We start from the raw sequence: 16,830 nt of genomic DNA, 5'->3' as shown, positions 1-16,830 counted from the left end.
GAGGAGTTGGCCACATTCACACAACCAGGAAAACAGAGAAATTACAGGAGTGTATTAAATTAGTGAACACCGTAGTAAAAATATATTGCAATGGAAAGCGTTTTGTAACAAAAGCGCGCGTTTCTTATTGGACAAGTTCAGAATAGTCCCTCCTCATTTCGTTCCGTTTGCCTCACGTTGGTTCCTAGAGAATACACCCCAGGTGTGTGTGTAAGAGCATTGCTTCCGCCGCTGTCCCAGACTGGGTTCGAACCGGGGACCCTCTGAACACATCTACCGTGTCAGCCATGAAGTAGCATTATCAGTCAGGCCACAAAACACCTGGGCCACAGAGCATGTGACGTCACCGATCCAACGGTACTAGCACACCGCTAACTAGCTAGCCATTTCAAAAGGCTAAAATAAGCATCTATGACTACAAGACGCTAAAATCGAAGTTTGTTTGTGTGTTTATTTGTGTGTGAGAAGGAAATATAAAAAAAGTGTGTGTTAGTATGTGTGTGTTACCTTGAGTCCATCCAGCTCCTCCTCTAGCAGTCTGCTGTACTGCTCGGAGCGTTCTCTTAGTTTCCTCTCCTTCTGAGCATCAGCTGTCTGCTCCTCAGACTGGGACTCCATCTGAGAGACAGCAAGGGGTTAATGCACGCACGCACGCACACACACACACACACAAAGTAGACCCAAACACACACACACACAAAGTAGAGACCCACACACACAAAGTAGAGACCCACAAACATACACCTCTAAGAACCACAGGAACCACGTGACTACTCTACCTCCTTCTTGGCCCTCTCGGCCTTGCGCACCTCCAGCCGTAGAGCCTCCACCTTCTGGGACCAACCCTCCATCTCCTCCTCCTTGTCCCGGAGCTGACGGCCCAGGCGCTGCTTGGCTGATCTGAGGTCAGTCAGACGCTCGTTGAGCTCGGAGAACTCCTGCATGGCCAGCTTCCTCTGGCTGTGGGCCTCTTTCAACTCCTTAGACTGACTCTTCATCTTGCCGCTGGCCTCCATTAAGTCCTGAAGGGAGGGAAGACGTGTACAGATTGATTGGTCAGACTGGGTGGTCGTCGGTCCAACGGCACTCAGCTGGTAGAGAATGGTCACTTGCAACGCCAGGGTTGTCAAAATCGATTCCTGCTGGGGCCACCCATACGAAAATGGATGCACTCACTGTCATTTTGGATAAATACATCTGCTTAATGGTAGATATTACAGATAGACTCAGGGTCCGGGTAGTTTTATACCCTTTTCATACTGCAGAGCTGAGCCAATATACCACCTTGACGCATAATATGCATATAACACATTTGCTGGAGCAATGATGTGAAGGACCATGTGAAAATAAAATAGAGGGAGGGAGGTGCTACATACAGACAAACACACCCAGGTGGTGCTACATACAGACAAACACACCCAGGTGGTGCTACATACAGAAAAACACACCCAGGTGGTGCCACATACAGACAAACACACCCAGGTGATGCCACATACAGACAAACACACCCAGGTGGTGCCACATACAGACAAACACACCCAGGTGATGCCACATACAGACAAACACACCCAGGTGGTGCCACATACAGACAAACACACCCAGGTGGTGCCATATACAGACAAACACACCCAGGTGGTGCTATATACAGACAAACACACCCAGGTGGTGCTATATACAGACAAACACACCCAGGTGGTGCTATATACAGACAAACACACCCAGGTGGTGCTATACAGAGAGAAACACACCCAGGTGGTGCTATACAGAGAGAAACACACCCAGGTGGTGCTATACAGAGAGAAACACACCCAGGTGGTGCTATATACAGAGAGAAACACACCCAGGTGGTGCTATACAGAGAGAAACACACCCAGGTGGTGCTATACAGAGAGAAACACACCCAGGTGGTGCTATACAGAGAGAAACACACCCAGGTGGTGCTATACAGAGAGAAACACACCCAGGTGGTGCTATACAGAGAGAAACACACCCAGGTGGTGCTGTACAGAGAGAAACACACCCAGGTGGTGCTATACAGAGAGAAACACACCCAGGTGGTGCTATATACAGAGAGAAACACACCCAGGTGGTGCTATACAGAGAGAAACACACCCAGGTGGTGCTATACAGAGAGAAACACACCCAGGTGGTGCTATATACAGAGAGAAACACACCCAGGTGGTGCTATATACAGAGAGAAACACACCCAGGTGGTGCTATATACAGAGAGAAACACACCCAGGTGGTGCTATACAGAGAGAAACACACCTTGTGCAGGTCGTCCTTCTCCAGGTTGAGACTCTTCATCTGTTTCTCCAGGTTCCTGATGTGTTTACATGAATCCTCCATCTCTCTACGGACTGATGAAGCTTCTTCTAACTCATGTTCCTGTTGACCTGAGTCTAACACACATTACAGAAGGCCAACAAATGACATTTCACTATGATGCATGTTCCATTATAGTGTACATTTCAAATTGTAGTCAGTTAGCAGACGCTAAATGTACGCTCTGGATAAGAACATACATGTTCATGCTTTTGTACTGGTCTCCCGTGGGAATCCAAACCATAACCCTGGTACAGATCACCGTGTGGATTATGAATAGCATCTCTGTTTATCTCTCAATGTATTTCAGTCCTACTCTATCATACACTTGGCTATGCATGTAAATGCTGACCTGGCTGGAATGTGTTTGTGTTCTACTACACAGCAGTAAACCTTTACAGTAGAACGTTTGTGTTCTACTACACAGCAGTAAACCTTTACAGTAGAACGTTTGTGTTCTACTACACAGCAGTAAACCTTTACAGTAGAACGTTTGTGTTCTACTACACATCAGTAAACCTTTACAGTAGAACGTTTGTGTTCTACTACACAGCAGTAAACCTTTACAGTAGAACGTTTGTGTTCTACTACACAGCAGTAAACCTTTACAGTAGAACGTTTGTGTTCTACTACACAGCAGTAAACCTTTACAGTAGAACGTTTGTGTTCTACTACACAGCAGTAAACCTTTACAGTAGAACGTTTGTGTTCTACTACACAGCAGTAAACCTTTACAGTAGAACGTTTGTGTTCTACTACACAGCAGTAAACCTTTACAGTAGAACGTTTGTGTTCTACTACACAGCAGTAAACCTTTACAGTAGAACGTTTGTGTTCTACTACACAGCAGTAAACCTTTACAGTAGAACGTTTGTGTTCTACTACACAGCAGTAAACCTTTACAGTAGAACGTTTGTGTTCTACTACACAGCAGTAAACCTTTACAGTTGAACATTTGTGTTCTACTACACAGCAGTAAACCTTTACAGTAGAACGTTTGTGTTCTACTACACAGCAGTAAACCTTTACAGTAGAACGTTTGTGTTCTACTACACAGCAGTAAACCTTTACAGTAGAACGTTTGTGTTCTACTACACAGCAGTAAACCTTTACAGTAGAACGTTTGTGTTCTACTACACAGCAGTAAACCTTTACAGTTGAACGTTTGTGTTCTACTACACAGCAGTAAACCTTTACAGTAGAACATTTGTGTGAGATACAACCAACTATATAACCTTTACAGTAAAATGTTGAATGTTAACCTGCAATCTTTTTCTTGAGGATGTCAATCTCAGTCTTCAGACTCCTGATCTCCACCTCCTTGGGGGTGGGTGCTGGTCCTTCTCCTGACGCGTGCTGCAGGGCCTGGACTGTCTGGGTGGACTCTGGAACACAACATACAGGGAGAGGATGAGAAGGAGAGGAGAGGAAAGGAGAGGGGGAGGAGAGGAGAGGATAGGAGAGTGGGAGGAGAGGAGAGGGTGAGGAGAGGGGGAGGAGAGGAGAGGGGGGGAGGAGAGGAAAGGAGAGGGGGAGGAGGAGAGGAAAGGAGAGGGGGGAGGAGGAGAGGAAAGGAGAGGGGGAGGAGGAGAGGTGGGAGTGTGTGTACCTTGCAGCTTGCGGCTGAGCTCAGTCTTCTCCTGCTCCAGGCGTCGTATCCTCCTCTCGTAGGCCTCGGTGGCCAGACTCTCCTCCAGACTGCGCTGGACACATCCATCCATCGGTGTCTGACTGTTACCACCTGCCTCCCTCAGACAGCCCCGGTCAGACAGGGTACTGGAGGGGAGAGATATGGAAGATATGGAAGAGGGGGGAGAGAGAGATAGGGAAGAGGGGGGAGAGAGAGATAGGGAAGAGGGGGGAGAGAGAGATAGGGAAGAGGGGGGAGAGAGAGATAGGGAAGAGGGGGAGAGAGAGATAGGGAAGAGGGGGGGATAGGGAAGGGGGGAGAGATAGGGAAGAGGGGGGATAGGGAAGGGGGAGAGATAGGGAAGAGGGGGAGAGAAAGATATGGAAGAGGGGAGAGAAAGATATGGAAGAGGGGAGAGAGAGATATGGAAGAGGGGGGAGAGAGAGATATGGAAGAGGGGGAGAGAGAGATATGGAAGAGGGGGAGAGAGAGATATGGAAGAGGGGGAGAGAGAGATATGGAAGAGGGGGAGAGAGAGATATGGAAGAGGGGGAGAGAGAGATATGGAAGGGGGAGAGAGAGATATGGAAGGGGGGAGAGAGATGGAAGAGGGGGAGAGAGAGATATGGAAGAGGGGAGAGAGAGATATGGAAGAGGGGAGAGAGATATGGAAGAGGGGGAGAGAGAGATATGGAAGAGGGGAGAGAGAGATAGGGAAGAGGGAGAGAGAGAGATAGGGAAGAGGGGAGAGAGAGAGATATGGAAGAGGGGGAGAGAGAGATAGGGAAGAGGGGGAGAGAGAGATAGGGAAGAGGGGGAGAGAGATAGGGAAGAGGGGGAGAGAGAGATATGGAAGAGGGGGAGAGAGAGATATGGAAGAGGGGGAGAGAGATAGGGAAGAGGGGGAGAGAAAGATATGGAAGAGGGGGAGAGAAAGATATGGAAGAGGGGGAGAGAGAGATATGGAAGAGGGGGAGAGAGAGATATGGAAGAGGGGGAGAGAAAGATATGGAAGAGGGGGAGAGAGAGATATGGAAGAGGGGGAGAGAGAGATATGGAAGAGGGGGAGAGAGAGATATGGAAGAGGGGAGAGAGAGATATGGAAGAGGGGGAGAGAGAGATAGGGAAGAGGGGGGAGAGAGAGATAGGGAAGAGGGGGGAGAGAGAGATAGGGAAGAGGGGGGAGAGAGAGATATGGAAGAGGGGGGAGAGAGAGATATGGAAGAGGGGGGAGAGAGAGATAGGGAAGAGGGGAGAGAGAGAGATAGGGAAGAGGGGGGAGAGAGAGATAGGGAAGAGGGGGGAGAGAGAGATAGGGAAGAGGGGGGAGAGAGAGATAGGGAAGAGGGGGGAGAGAGAGATAGGGAAGAGGGGGAGAGAGAGATAGGGAAGAGGGGGAGAGAGAGATAGGGAAGAGGGGGGAGAGAGAGATATGGAAGAGGGGGGAGAGAGAGATATGGAAGAGGGGGAGAGAGAGATATGGAAGAGGGGGGAGAGAGATAGGGAAGAGGGGGGAGAGAGAGATAGGGAAGAGGGGGAGAGAGAGATAGGGAAGAGGGGAGAGAGAGATAGGGAAGAGGGGGGAGAGAGAGATATGGAAGAGGGGGAGAGAGAGATATGGAAGAGGGGGAGAGAGAGATATGGAAGAGGGGGGAGAGAGAGATAGGGAAGAGGGGGGAGAGAGAGATAGGGAAGAGGGGGGAGAGAGATATGGAAGAGGGGGAGAGAGAGATAGGGAAGAGGGGGGAGAGAGAGATAGGGAAGAGGGGGAGAGAGAGATAAGGAAGAGGGGGGAGAGAGTGATAGGGAAGAGGGGAGAGAGAGTGATAGGGAAGAGGGGGTAGAGAGAGATAGGGAAGAGGGGGGAGGGAGAGAGAGAGAGATAGGGAAGAGGGGGGAGAGAGAGATAGGGAAGAGGGGGGAGAGAGAGATAGGGAAGAGGGGGGAGAGAGAGATAGGGAAGAGGGGGGAGAGAGAGATAGGGAAGAGGGGGGAGAGAGAGATAGGGAAGAGGGGGGAGAGAGAGATAGGGAAGAGGGGGAGCGAGAGAGATAGGGAAGAGGGGGGAGCGAGAGAGATAGGGAAGAGGGGGAGCGAGAGATAGGGAAGAGGGGGGAGAGAGAGATAGGGAAGAGGGGGGAGAGAGTGATAGGGAAGAGGGGGTAGAGAGTGATAGCGAAGAGGGGTAGAGAGTGATAGGGAAGAGGGGGAGAGAGAGATGGGGAAGAGGGGGGAAGAGGGGGAGAGAGAGAGGGAAGAGGGGTAGAGAGTGATAGGGAAGAGGGGGAGAGAGAGATGGGGAAGAGAGGGAAGAGGGGGGAGAGAGAGATAGGGAAGAGGGGGTAGAGAGTGATAGGGAAGAGGGGGGAGAGAGAGATGGGGAAGAGAGGGAAGAGGGGGGAGAGAGAGATAGGGAAGAGAGGGAAGAGGGGGGAGAGAGAGATAGGGAAGAGGGGAGAGATAGGGAAGAGGGGGGAGAGATAGGGAAGAGGGGGGAGAGATAGGGAAAAGGGGGGAGAGATATGAAAAGGGGGAGAGATATGAAAAGGGGGAGAGATATGAAAAGGGGGAGAGATAGGGAAGAGGGGAGAGATATGGAAGAGATATGGAAGAGGGGGAGAGATAGGGAAGAGGGGAGAGATATGGAAGAGATATGGAAGAGGGGGAGAGATAGGGAAGAGAAATAGATTCATTCCATATTAGAGACACATATTTACCTCAGAATAGACAGACCCCCAAAGAATTTGAAAACAAATCCAATTTTGAAAAACTCCCATTTCTATTGGCAGCGAGATTTGTGGCCTGTTGCCACAAGAAAAGGGCAACCAGGCAACTTTAGTTTATTATCTATTTCACTTGTTTATCTTGGCCAGGTCACAGTTGTACGTGAGAACTTGTTCTCAACTGGCCTACCTGGTTAAATAAAGGTGTAATAAATAAATACAAATAAACATGTTTTCCATGCCAAAAAAAGCCCCTTATATTGACATTGAACTTAAAGAGAGAGAGAGACAGTGGAGAGAGAGAGAGAGAGAGAGACAGTGGAGAGAGAGAGAGAGAGACAGTGGAGAGAGAGAGAGAGACAGTGGAGAGAGAGAGAGAGAGACAGTGGAGAGAGAGAGAGAGAGACAGTGGAGAGAGAGAGAGAGAGAGACAGTGGAGAGAGAGAGACAGTGGAGAGAGAGAGACAGTGGAGAGAGAGAGACAGAGAGAGAGACAGAGAGAGAGACAGAGAGAGAGAGAGACAGAGAGAGAGAGAGAGACAGAGAGAGAGACAGAGACAGAGAGAGAGAGAGAGACAGAGACAGAGACAGAGACAGAGACAGAGACAGAGAGACAGAGAGACAGAGAGACAGAGAGACAGAGAGACAGAGAGACAGAGAGAGAGAGAGAGAGAGAGACAGAGAGAGAGAGAGACAGAGAGACAGAGAGACAGAGAGACAGAGAGACAGAGAGACAGAGAGACAGAGAGACAGAGAGACAGAGAGACAGAGAGGGAGAGAGAGAGAGAGAGAGCAACCACCATTAGCCTTCAGGCTAAGATAAACAATTAGACCAGTCAATGCTTTCTCAACGGTGGAAACTGAGTGCTCGTGGAAGTGTGTCTGAGGTTAGATCAGATGATAGAGAAGTAGGATTGAAGTAGACTGGTCCCAGATCTGATTGTGCTGTATAGCCTATCCTCATTCTTATGCCAAACATGACAATGACCATAGGAGTCGGCAAGACAGCACAAACAGATCTGGGACCAGGTTAAGATGTATTCTTCTGTATGCTGTATGTATTGACGAATATGTGGAAGTTCATTTGGAAACTAAACGGAGGTTGTCGCTTAGCGACCACTCACCATTTACTGGTGTAGGTGAAACCTACGAAGGGCAGGTGGTGTCCAGAGAAGGCCGTGTGTGAGGGAGGGGGCATCGTCTCCTGAAATAACACAAAACCTATTTTAGAACACGTCAACCTTGACAACATTACAAACAGATGAAAGAGATGGACAGATAAAAGATGGAAACAGAGAGAGACTGAAAGATGAGAGTAAGAGAGTCTAAGGCTTGATGTAGTCCCATAGAGAAAGAGACTTACTGAGTTCTTGAGACAGTCGTCGTCCACATCAAAGTTAGAGGTGTCTGTGGGGCTGCTGACCTCTGGGATGTAGGGGGCCTCGCACGTACGGATGTTGTCCCAGTCAATGCCTGAAAGGAATGACATTAAACATGATATGACTGGCAAACTGTGATCATGGTTTGTTATTGTAACGATTCTCATACCATCGTCTACTGTCCAGCCTAACTTAACACCAATTAACAAGATAAGAGGTTATCTATATCAACTCCTGGAAATGACACCAGAGAATAATTGACAGACAAACCCTAGCACGCACACATGGTTTTAAAACATCAGGCCCTACCAGAGAAGAAGGGGTGAGATTTGAAGTCGTCGATGCCGTTCTGGCCCAGGCGGTGCTCCCGGCTGCAGACGAGGCGTCGGATCAGGTCCTTGGCGTCTTCGGACACGTCGGTCATCTGCAGGGGGAACTGGAAACGCTCCTGGGCACCCGGCGGAGGGTAAAGAGGAGAGGGAAAGGAGTCTGAATAATGAAGATACCCTACGTCCCAAATGGTTCCCTATTCCTTATTTACGGCACTACTTTTGACCATTTGGGATGCAGCCTAGATATACTGTTTACGTCCAGTTTGTTCAAATATTTGTATTTCTAATTGATTTTTTACTCATAACACAACGTTCCTCTGTTGCAGTCGACAGTGGAATAGTTCCATACTGTTGGCAGAATAATCTTCGTACACATCGTTTCACGTTTCATGTATTTATTTGTGTACATGGCCCCTGACAAAGAAATGTAAAAATATATATATATATGGTATATGGCCCATGCATGTTTATCCTGTTGCAGTAGAAAGCAGTACAGTTCTAGCCAACATTTAATGGTTTAATGTGCACACAGGGCATTTGTTCAACAAATATGGCTGGGTGAACTAGATGGCATAGTTGAAAGGTGATAGGAAGGGGGAGAGTTATGAAGGTAGAACGGTGTGGTTTGGAGTCAGGATGGGCTGAAATATGAACAGACCTGGGGTTGTACAGTTAATTCGGAAAGTATTCAGACCCCTTGACCTTTTCCACATTTTGTTATATTATAGCCTTGTTCTAAAATGGATTAAATTGTTCTCTCAATCTACACACAATACCCCATAATGACAAAGCAAAAATAGTTTTTTTTGCCATTTTTGCTAATTAATTACAATATAAACTGAAATATCGCATTTACATAAGTATTCAGATCCTTTACTCAGTAGTTTGTTGAAGCACCTATGGCAGCGATTACAGCATCGAGTCTTCTTGGGTATGATGCTACAAACTTGGCATACCTGTATTTGGGGAGTTTCTCTCATTCTCCTCTGCAGATCCTCTCAAGCTCTGTCAGGTTGGATGGAGAGTGTCACTGCACAACTATTTTCAGGTCTCTCCAGAGATGTTAGATTGGGTTCAAGTCCAGACTCTGGCTGGGCCAGTCAAGGACATTCAGAGACATGTCCAAAAGCCACTCCTGCGTTGTCTTGGCTGTGTGCTTAGGGTCATTGTCCTGTTGGAAGGTGAACCTTCACCCCAGTCTGAGGTCCTTAGCACTCATCAAGGATCTTGCTGTACTTTGCTCCGCGCATCTTTGCCTCGATCCTGAATACTCTCCCAGTCCCTGCCGCTGAAAAACATCCCCACAGCATGATGCTGCCACCACCATGCCTCACTGTAGGTATGGTGATAGGTTTCGTCCAGATATGACGGTTGGTATTCAGGCCAAAGAGTTCAATCTTGGTTTCATCAGACCAGAGAATCTTGTTTCTCATGGTCTGAGAGTCCTTTAGGTGTCTTTTGGCAAACTCCAAGCGGGCTGTCATGTGCCTTTTACTGAGGGGTGGCTTCTGTCTGGACACTCTACCATAAAGGCCTGATTGGTGGAGTTCTGCAGAGATGGGTGTCCTTCTGGAAGGTTCTCCCATCTCTGCAGAGGAACTCTGTAGCTCTGTCAGTGACCATCAGCTTCTTGGTCACCTCCCTGAACAAGGCCCTTCTCCCCTGATTGTTAAGATTGGACGGGCGGTTCCAAACTTCTTTCATTTAAGAATGATGGAGTCCGCTGTGTTCTTAAGGTCTTTCAATGCAGCAGACATTTTTTGGTACCCTTCCCCAGATCTGAGCTCAATTTTGAGTCTCAAAGCAAAGGGTCTGAATACATATGTAAATAAGGTATTTCTGTTTGTTATTTTTAATAAAAACTGCTCAAATTAAAAAATAAATAAATAAAAAACCATGAACTTTGTCATTATGAGGTAGTGTGTAGATTGACATGTTTTTCTTAACTGATTTCATAATATAGCAGTAACGTAATAAAATGTGGAAAAAGACAAGGGGTATGGATACTTTCCGAATGCACTGTATGTATCAATTCTCTCAGAGTATTCCTCTTAGCAGTGCTGATCTAGGATCAGGCCCATTTAATCTCATTTATGATCTAAAAAGCTTATCTGATCCTAGATCAGCACTCCTACTCTAAAAAGCTTGATACATTCAGCCCTTGAACAGAACATACTCAAACTTTAACAACTAACACTCAGACCCAGTCCCAAATCAACCCTAGCCCCTACTTTCTATGCACTTGTGGAGATCTAAGAGGAATCTACAAGTGCATAGGTGGTAGGGAATAGGGGTCCATTTGGGACTGGGCAATCAGACTCCAAAAAGAAACACTCACAGCAGCCCCTAACTCCTCCTGTCGGTCGATGGAAAGGAACAAGAAGAAAAGGGGTAGAGGAGGAGTCAGAAAGAATAAAACTATGTATAGAAAGTACTTCAGCCTAACACCAAAGAGCCCAACAACACCTAAACAATCATGCTCGTCTTGAACCATTGAATTAAAAAATGTGTCTTAGTCAAGATGTGTTTTAGTACAGTAGGTACAATGTCACTACCGGTAAGCCTTAACCTGCCTGACAGCCTCAAAAAAGAGGACCATAATGGAAATGGACTGTACAACTTTTTGGGTGGTCCTCTAGGATTTTCAATGCATTGTATAGGCTACATGTGTGGTAGAGCTGTGGTTTTGAATGGTCAAATAAATCAAATGATACACCCCAGGGTAGCTACAGTCAGCCTCCTCTGTCCAGTCTTTACCACCCACCACTCTCACCTTGTGGTTCATGATCTTGCCGTAGGTCTCCACTAGTGACTCAGCGTAGAAGGGGGTTTCCCCGTACAGCATCTCGTACATGCAGACCCCCAGGGACCACCAGTCACACTCTGGACCGTACTTCCCCTTCCCATCCTCCATCGCCTGCAGGATCTCCGGAGAGATGTAGTCCGGGGTCCCCACGGCAACTGACGACTGGACCTGAGGGAGACCAGGCACAGGAGATGAATGGATTAGTGAGTGGATGGATAGAGGCACAGACGGTTGGTTCGATGGATGGCTTGGGGGACAAACCATATAAATAATATCATACTTTATTAAAGGGATACTGTGTAATTCTGGCAGTTAGGCCTAAGCCAATTTTCCACTTGCCCAGAGTCAGACGAACTTGTGAATACCATTTTTATGTCTCTGCGTGCAGGATGAAGGAAGTATTTCGCGAACCAATGCTAACTAGCATTAGTCCAACGACTAGAAGTCTACAGGTATGGCAGGATACGCATAGCATTGGCTCGTGAATATACCTCTAACTTCCTTCAAACTGCACAAATCCTTTAAATGTTAGAGAAATAATCTGTAATCTGGTGTTGTTAATTGCGCGTCTACAGTGTGTTTGGAGTCAAATATGTCCACCAAACCTAAACAAGGCCATGCCATAGAGTACATACTAAATAAATCAAACTTCCCTGAGACTAGGCCAAAGAAGCGCCAGTCACAGCAGCTTTAGAGAGGCGGATCCTCTAAGGTCTCAACTTATTCATCAAAGCCACATAGCCAACCACCTCGGAGCAGCTTAATTAGCGGAAGAGTCTTAACCACAGGCACAGCCATGAAATCAGACACAGAGAAGGCCTAAAGGGGCTTCAGCCAAACGGGAAGCCTAGAGGGGCCCAGGGTTTGATGGGGTGGCGGTTGGTGGTTTTTGGAGGTGTTTGGGTTGTGTGCAAAGAAAATATAAAAAAACATGGAGAGAGAGAGTTTGGACACAACTACTCATTCCAGAGTTTCTTTATTTTGACTATTTTCTACATTGTAGAATAATAGTGAAGACATCAAAACTATGAAATAACACATATGAAATCATGTAGTAACCAAAGAAGTGTTTAAACAAATAAAAAAAACATTTTTATTTGAGATTCTTCAAAGTTGCCACCCTTTGCCTTGATGACAGCTTTGCACACTCTTGGCATTCTCTCAACCAGCTTCATGGGGTAGTCACCTAGAATGCATTTCAATTAAAAGGTGTGCCTTGTTAAAAGTTAATTTGAGGAATTTCTTTCTTAATGCATTTGAGCCAATCAGCTGTCTTGCGACAAGGTAGGTGAGGTATACTGAAGATAACCCTATTTAGTAAAAGACCAAGTCCATATTATGGCAAGAACAGTTCAAATAAGCAAAGAGAAATGATGGTCCATCATTACGAAGATATGAAGGTCAGTCAATCTGGAACATTTCAAGAACCTTGAAAGTTTCTTCAAATGCAGTCACAAAAACCATCAAGTGCTATGATGAAACTGTCTCTCATGAGGACCGCCACAGGAAAGAAAGACCCAGAGTTACCTCTGCTGTATGAATCGGGCCTTCATGGTCGAATTGCTGTACGGAAACCAGTAGTAAAGGACACCAATAAGAAGAAGAGACTTGATTGGGCCAAGAAACACGACCAAAGGACATTAGACCAGTGGAAATCTGTCCTTTGGTCTGATGATTCCAAATGTAAGATTTTTGGTTCCAACCGCCGTGTCTTTGTGAGACACAGAGTAGCTGAACGACAGACATCTCAAGGCCATCAAAAAATCACTAGCACCTTAGAGGCTGTTGCCCTATATACATAGACTTAAAATCACTGGCAACTTGAATAATGTTTACATATTTTGCATTACTCATCTCATACAGTTGAAGTCAGAAGTTTACATACACTTAGGTTGGAGTCATTAAAACTAATTTTTCAACCACTCCACAAATTTCTTGTTAGCAAACTATAGTTTTGGCAAGTCAGTTAGGATACCTACTTTGTGCATGACAAGTCATTTTTCCAACAATTGTTGACAGATTATTTCACTTAACTTCTCTTGGGAAGGGGGCAGCATTTTTGGATGAAAAGAGTGCCCAAATTAAACTGCCTGCTACTCAGCCATAAAAGCTAGAATATTTATATAATTTGTAGATTTGGATAGAAAACACTGAAGTTTCTAAAACTGTTTGAATGATGTCTGCTAGTATAACAGAACTCATATGGCCGGCAAAAACCTGAGAAAAAAATCCAACCAGGATGTGGGAAATCTGAGGTTTGCAGTTTTCAACTCTTGGCCTATCAAATACACAGTGTCTATGGGGTCATATTGTACTTCCTAAGGCTTCCACTAGATGTCAACAGTCTTTAGAACGTTGCTTGATGCTTCTACTGTGAAGTGGGGGGAAATGAGTCAGAGGTCTGCCAGAGAGCCACGAGCTCAGTCTTGCGCGTTCAAGTGATAGTTAGTTCTGTTCCATTGCAATTCTACAGACAAAGGAATTGTCCGGTTGGAACATTATTGAAGATTTATGTTAAAAACATTCTAAAGATTGATTCTATATATCGTTTGACATGTTTCTACGGACTGTAATGGAACTTTTTGACTTTGTCTGCTGCTAGTGACCGCGCGTCATGAGTTTGGATTGTGTACTAAACGTGCTTTCAAAATGTAAGTATTTGGACAGAAATGATGGAGATTATCGATCAAAACAAACATGTATTGTGGAACTGGGATTCCTGGGAGTGCATTCTGATGAAGATGAAAGGTAAGTGAATATTTATAATGCTATTTATGACTTCTGTTGACTACACAACATGACGGATATCTGTTTGGGTTGTTTTGGTCTCTGAGCGCCGTACTCAGATTATTAAATTGTGTGCTTTTTCCGTAAAGTTTTTTTGAAATCTGACACAGCGGTTTCATTAAGGAGAACTGTATCTAAAATTCCATGCATAACACTTGTATCTTTTAGCAATGTTTATTATGAGTATTTCTGTATATTGATGTGGCTCTCTGCAAAATCACCGGATGTTTTGGAACTACTGAACATAACGCGCCAATGTAAACTCAGATTTTTGTATATAAATATGAACTTTACCGAACAAAACATACACGTATTGTGTAACATGAAGTCCTATGAGTGTCATCTGATGAATATCATCAAAGGTTCGTGATTAATTTTATCTATATTTCTGCGCTTTGTGACTCCTCTCTTTGGCTGGAAAAATCCTCTCTTTGACTGTGTTTTTCTGTGACTTGGCTCTGACCTAACATAATAGTTTGGTTTGCTTTCGTCGTAAAGCCTTTTTGAAATCGGACACTGTGGCTTCATTTACAACAGGTGTATCTTTAAAATGGTGTAAAATACATGCATTTTTGAGGGATTTTAATTATGGGATTTCTGTTGTTTTGAATTTGGCGCCCTGCAGTTTCACTGGCTGTTGACGAGGTGGAGCGCTACCATGCCACGTACCCTAGAGAGGTTAAAATTCACTGTATCACAATTCCAGTGGGTCAGACATTTACATACACTAAGTTGACTGTGCCTTTAAACAGCTTGGAAAATTCCAGAAAACTATGTAATGGCGTTAGAAGCTTCTGATAAATGATGTCAATTAGCCTGTGTCAACTGGAGGTGTACCTGTGGATGTATTGCAAAGCCTACCTTCAAACTCAGTGCCTCTTTGCTTGACATCATGGGAAAATCAATAAATCAGCAAAGATAATTGTAGACCTGCACAAGTATGGTTCATCCTTTGGAGCAATTTCCAAATGCCTGATGGTACCACGTTCATCTGTACAAACAATAGTACGCAAGTATAAACACCATGGGACCACACAGCCGTAAAACTGCTCAGGAAGAAGACGCGTTCTGTCTCCTAGAGATGAACGTACTTTGGTGCGAAAAGTGCAAATCAATCCCAGAACAACAGCAAAAGACCTTGTGAAGATGCTGGAGGAAACAGGTAAAAAAAAGTATCTATATCCACAGTAAAACAAGTCCTATATCAACATAACCTGAAAGGCTGCTCAGCAAGGAAGAAACCACTGCTCCAAAACCGCCATAAAAAAGCCAGACTACGGTTTGCAACTGCACATGGGGACAAAGATCATACTTTTTTGAGAAATGTCCTCTGGTCTGATGAAACAAAAATAGAATTGTTTGGCCATAATGACCATCAATATGTTTGGAGGAAAAAGGGGGAGGCTTGCAAACCAAAGAACACCATCCCAACCGTGAAGCACGGGGGTGGCGGCATCATGTTGTGGGAGTGCTTTGCTGCAGGAGGGACTGGTGCACTGCACAAAATAGATGGCATCATGGCGGAGAAAAATTATGTGGATATATTGAAGCAACATCTCAAGACATCCGTCAGGAAGTTAAAGCTTGGTCGCAAATGGGTCTTCCAAATGGACAATGACCCCAAGCATACTTCCAAAGTTGTGACAAACTGGCTTAAGGACAACAAAGTCAAGGTATTGGAGTGGCCATCACAAAGCGCTGACCTCAATCCTATAGAAAATGTGTGGGCAGAACTGGAAAAGCATGTGTGAGCAAGGAGGCCTACAAACCTGACTCAGTTACACTAGCTCGGTCAGGAGGAATGGGGCCAAAATTCCCCCAAGGGAAGGCTACACAAAACATTTGACCCAAGTTAAGCAATTTAAAAGGCAATGCTACCAAATACTAATTGAGTGCGTGTAAACTTCTGACCCACTGGGAAAATGGTGAAAGAAATAAAGCCGGAAATAACTCTACTATTATTCTGACATTTCACATTCTTAAAATAAAGTGGTTATCCTAACTGACCTAAGACCAAGAATTTACACTATGATTAAATGTCAGGAATTGTGAAAAACTGTTTAAATGTATTTGGCAAAGATGTATGTAAACTTCCGACTTCAACTGTATTTATATACTGTATTCTATTCTACTGTATTTTAGTCTATGCCACTCCAACATTGCTCATCAAATATTTATACGTTCTTAATTCCATTCCTTTACTTTAGATGTGTGTATTTTTGTGAAATTGTTAGATATTAGTTGTTAGATATTACTGCACTGTTGGAGGTAGAAACACACGCATTTCGCTACACCCGCAATATCATCTGTTAAATATGTGCATGTGACCAATACAATTTTATTTGATGTGTGGTTCCTACAGTGAAGCATGGAGGAGGTGTGATGGTGCTGTGCTGGTGACACGGTTGGTGATTTATTTACAAGGCATACTTAACCAGCGTAGCTACCACATCATTCTGTAGGGTTACACCATCCCCTCTGGTTTGCTCTTAGTGGGACTATCATTTGTTTTTCAACAGGACAATGACCCAAAACAAACCTCCAGGCTGTATAAGGGCTTTTTGACCAAGAAGGAGAGTGATGAGTGCTGCATCAGATAACCTGGCCTCCACAATCACCCAATTGAGATGGTTTGGGATGAGTTGGATAGCAGAGTGAAGGAAATGCAGCCAACAAGTGCTCAGCATATGTGGGAACTCCAAGACTGTTGGAAAAGCATTCCAGGTGACTACCTCGTGAAGCTGGTTGAGAAAATGCCAAGAGTGTACAAAGCTGTAATCAAGGCAAAGGGTGGCTACTTTGAAGAATCTAAAATATTACATATATTTTTACTTTTCTGGATACTACA

The 16,830-nt window shown here is 45.2% G+C and overlaps 1 protein-coding gene and 1 long non-coding RNA gene across 12 annotated transcripts in view; both read right to left on the bottom strand.

Moving 5' to 3' along the window:
• The window catches only part of LOC118386628 (serine/threonine-protein kinase MRCK alpha-like), a 134,139-nt gene that overhangs the window by 47,240 nt on the left and 70,069 nt on the right, over positions 1-16,830 (bottom strand). For 6 of the 11 annotated variants that reach the window (XM_052523987.1, XM_052523985.1, XM_052523986.1 and 3 more), the window contains 10 exons: positions 11,163-11,363; positions 10,728-10,745; positions 8,367-8,505; positions 8,042-8,151; positions 7,803-7,882; positions 3,935-4,101; positions 3,588-3,710; positions 2,269-2,402; positions 780-1,022; positions 508-618 (listed from right to left, as the gene is read on the bottom strand). In XM_052523987.1, coding sequence (XP_052379947.1) covers positions 508-618; positions 780-1,022; positions 2,269-2,402; positions 3,588-3,710; positions 3,935-4,101; positions 7,803-7,882; positions 8,042-8,151; positions 8,367-8,505; positions 10,728-10,745; positions 11,163-11,363 — 1,326 coding nt within the window. The remainder of the gene's footprint in view (positions 1-507; positions 619-779; positions 1,023-2,268; positions 2,403-3,587; positions 3,711-3,934; positions 4,102-7,802; positions 7,883-8,041; positions 8,152-8,366; positions 8,506-10,727; positions 10,746-11,162; positions 11,364-16,830) is intronic. The other 5 variants (XM_052523988.1, XM_052523989.1, XM_052523993.1 and 2 more) reach the window with 2 other exon arrangements.
• LOC127931415 (uncharacterized) lies at positions 2,677-3,573 on the bottom strand. Its single transcript, XR_008141018.1, has 3 exons — positions 3,307-3,573; positions 2,845-3,264; positions 2,677-2,802 (listed from the first exon to the last, which is right to left on the bottom strand). It is a non-coding gene; the product is annotated as an uncharacterized LOC127931415 (long non-coding RNA).

The sequence above is a fragment of the Oncorhynchus keta genome, chromosome 8 (assembly GCF_023373465.1).
Source record: "Oncorhynchus keta strain PuntledgeMale-10-30-2019 chromosome 8, Oket_V2, whole genome shotgun sequence".
Taxonomy (NCBI): Eukaryota; Metazoa; Chordata; class Actinopteri; order Salmoniformes; family Salmonidae; genus Oncorhynchus; species Oncorhynchus keta.
Note: the sequence above shows the minus strand (reverse complement) of the source record. Positions and strands in the feature narration are given on the sequence as shown.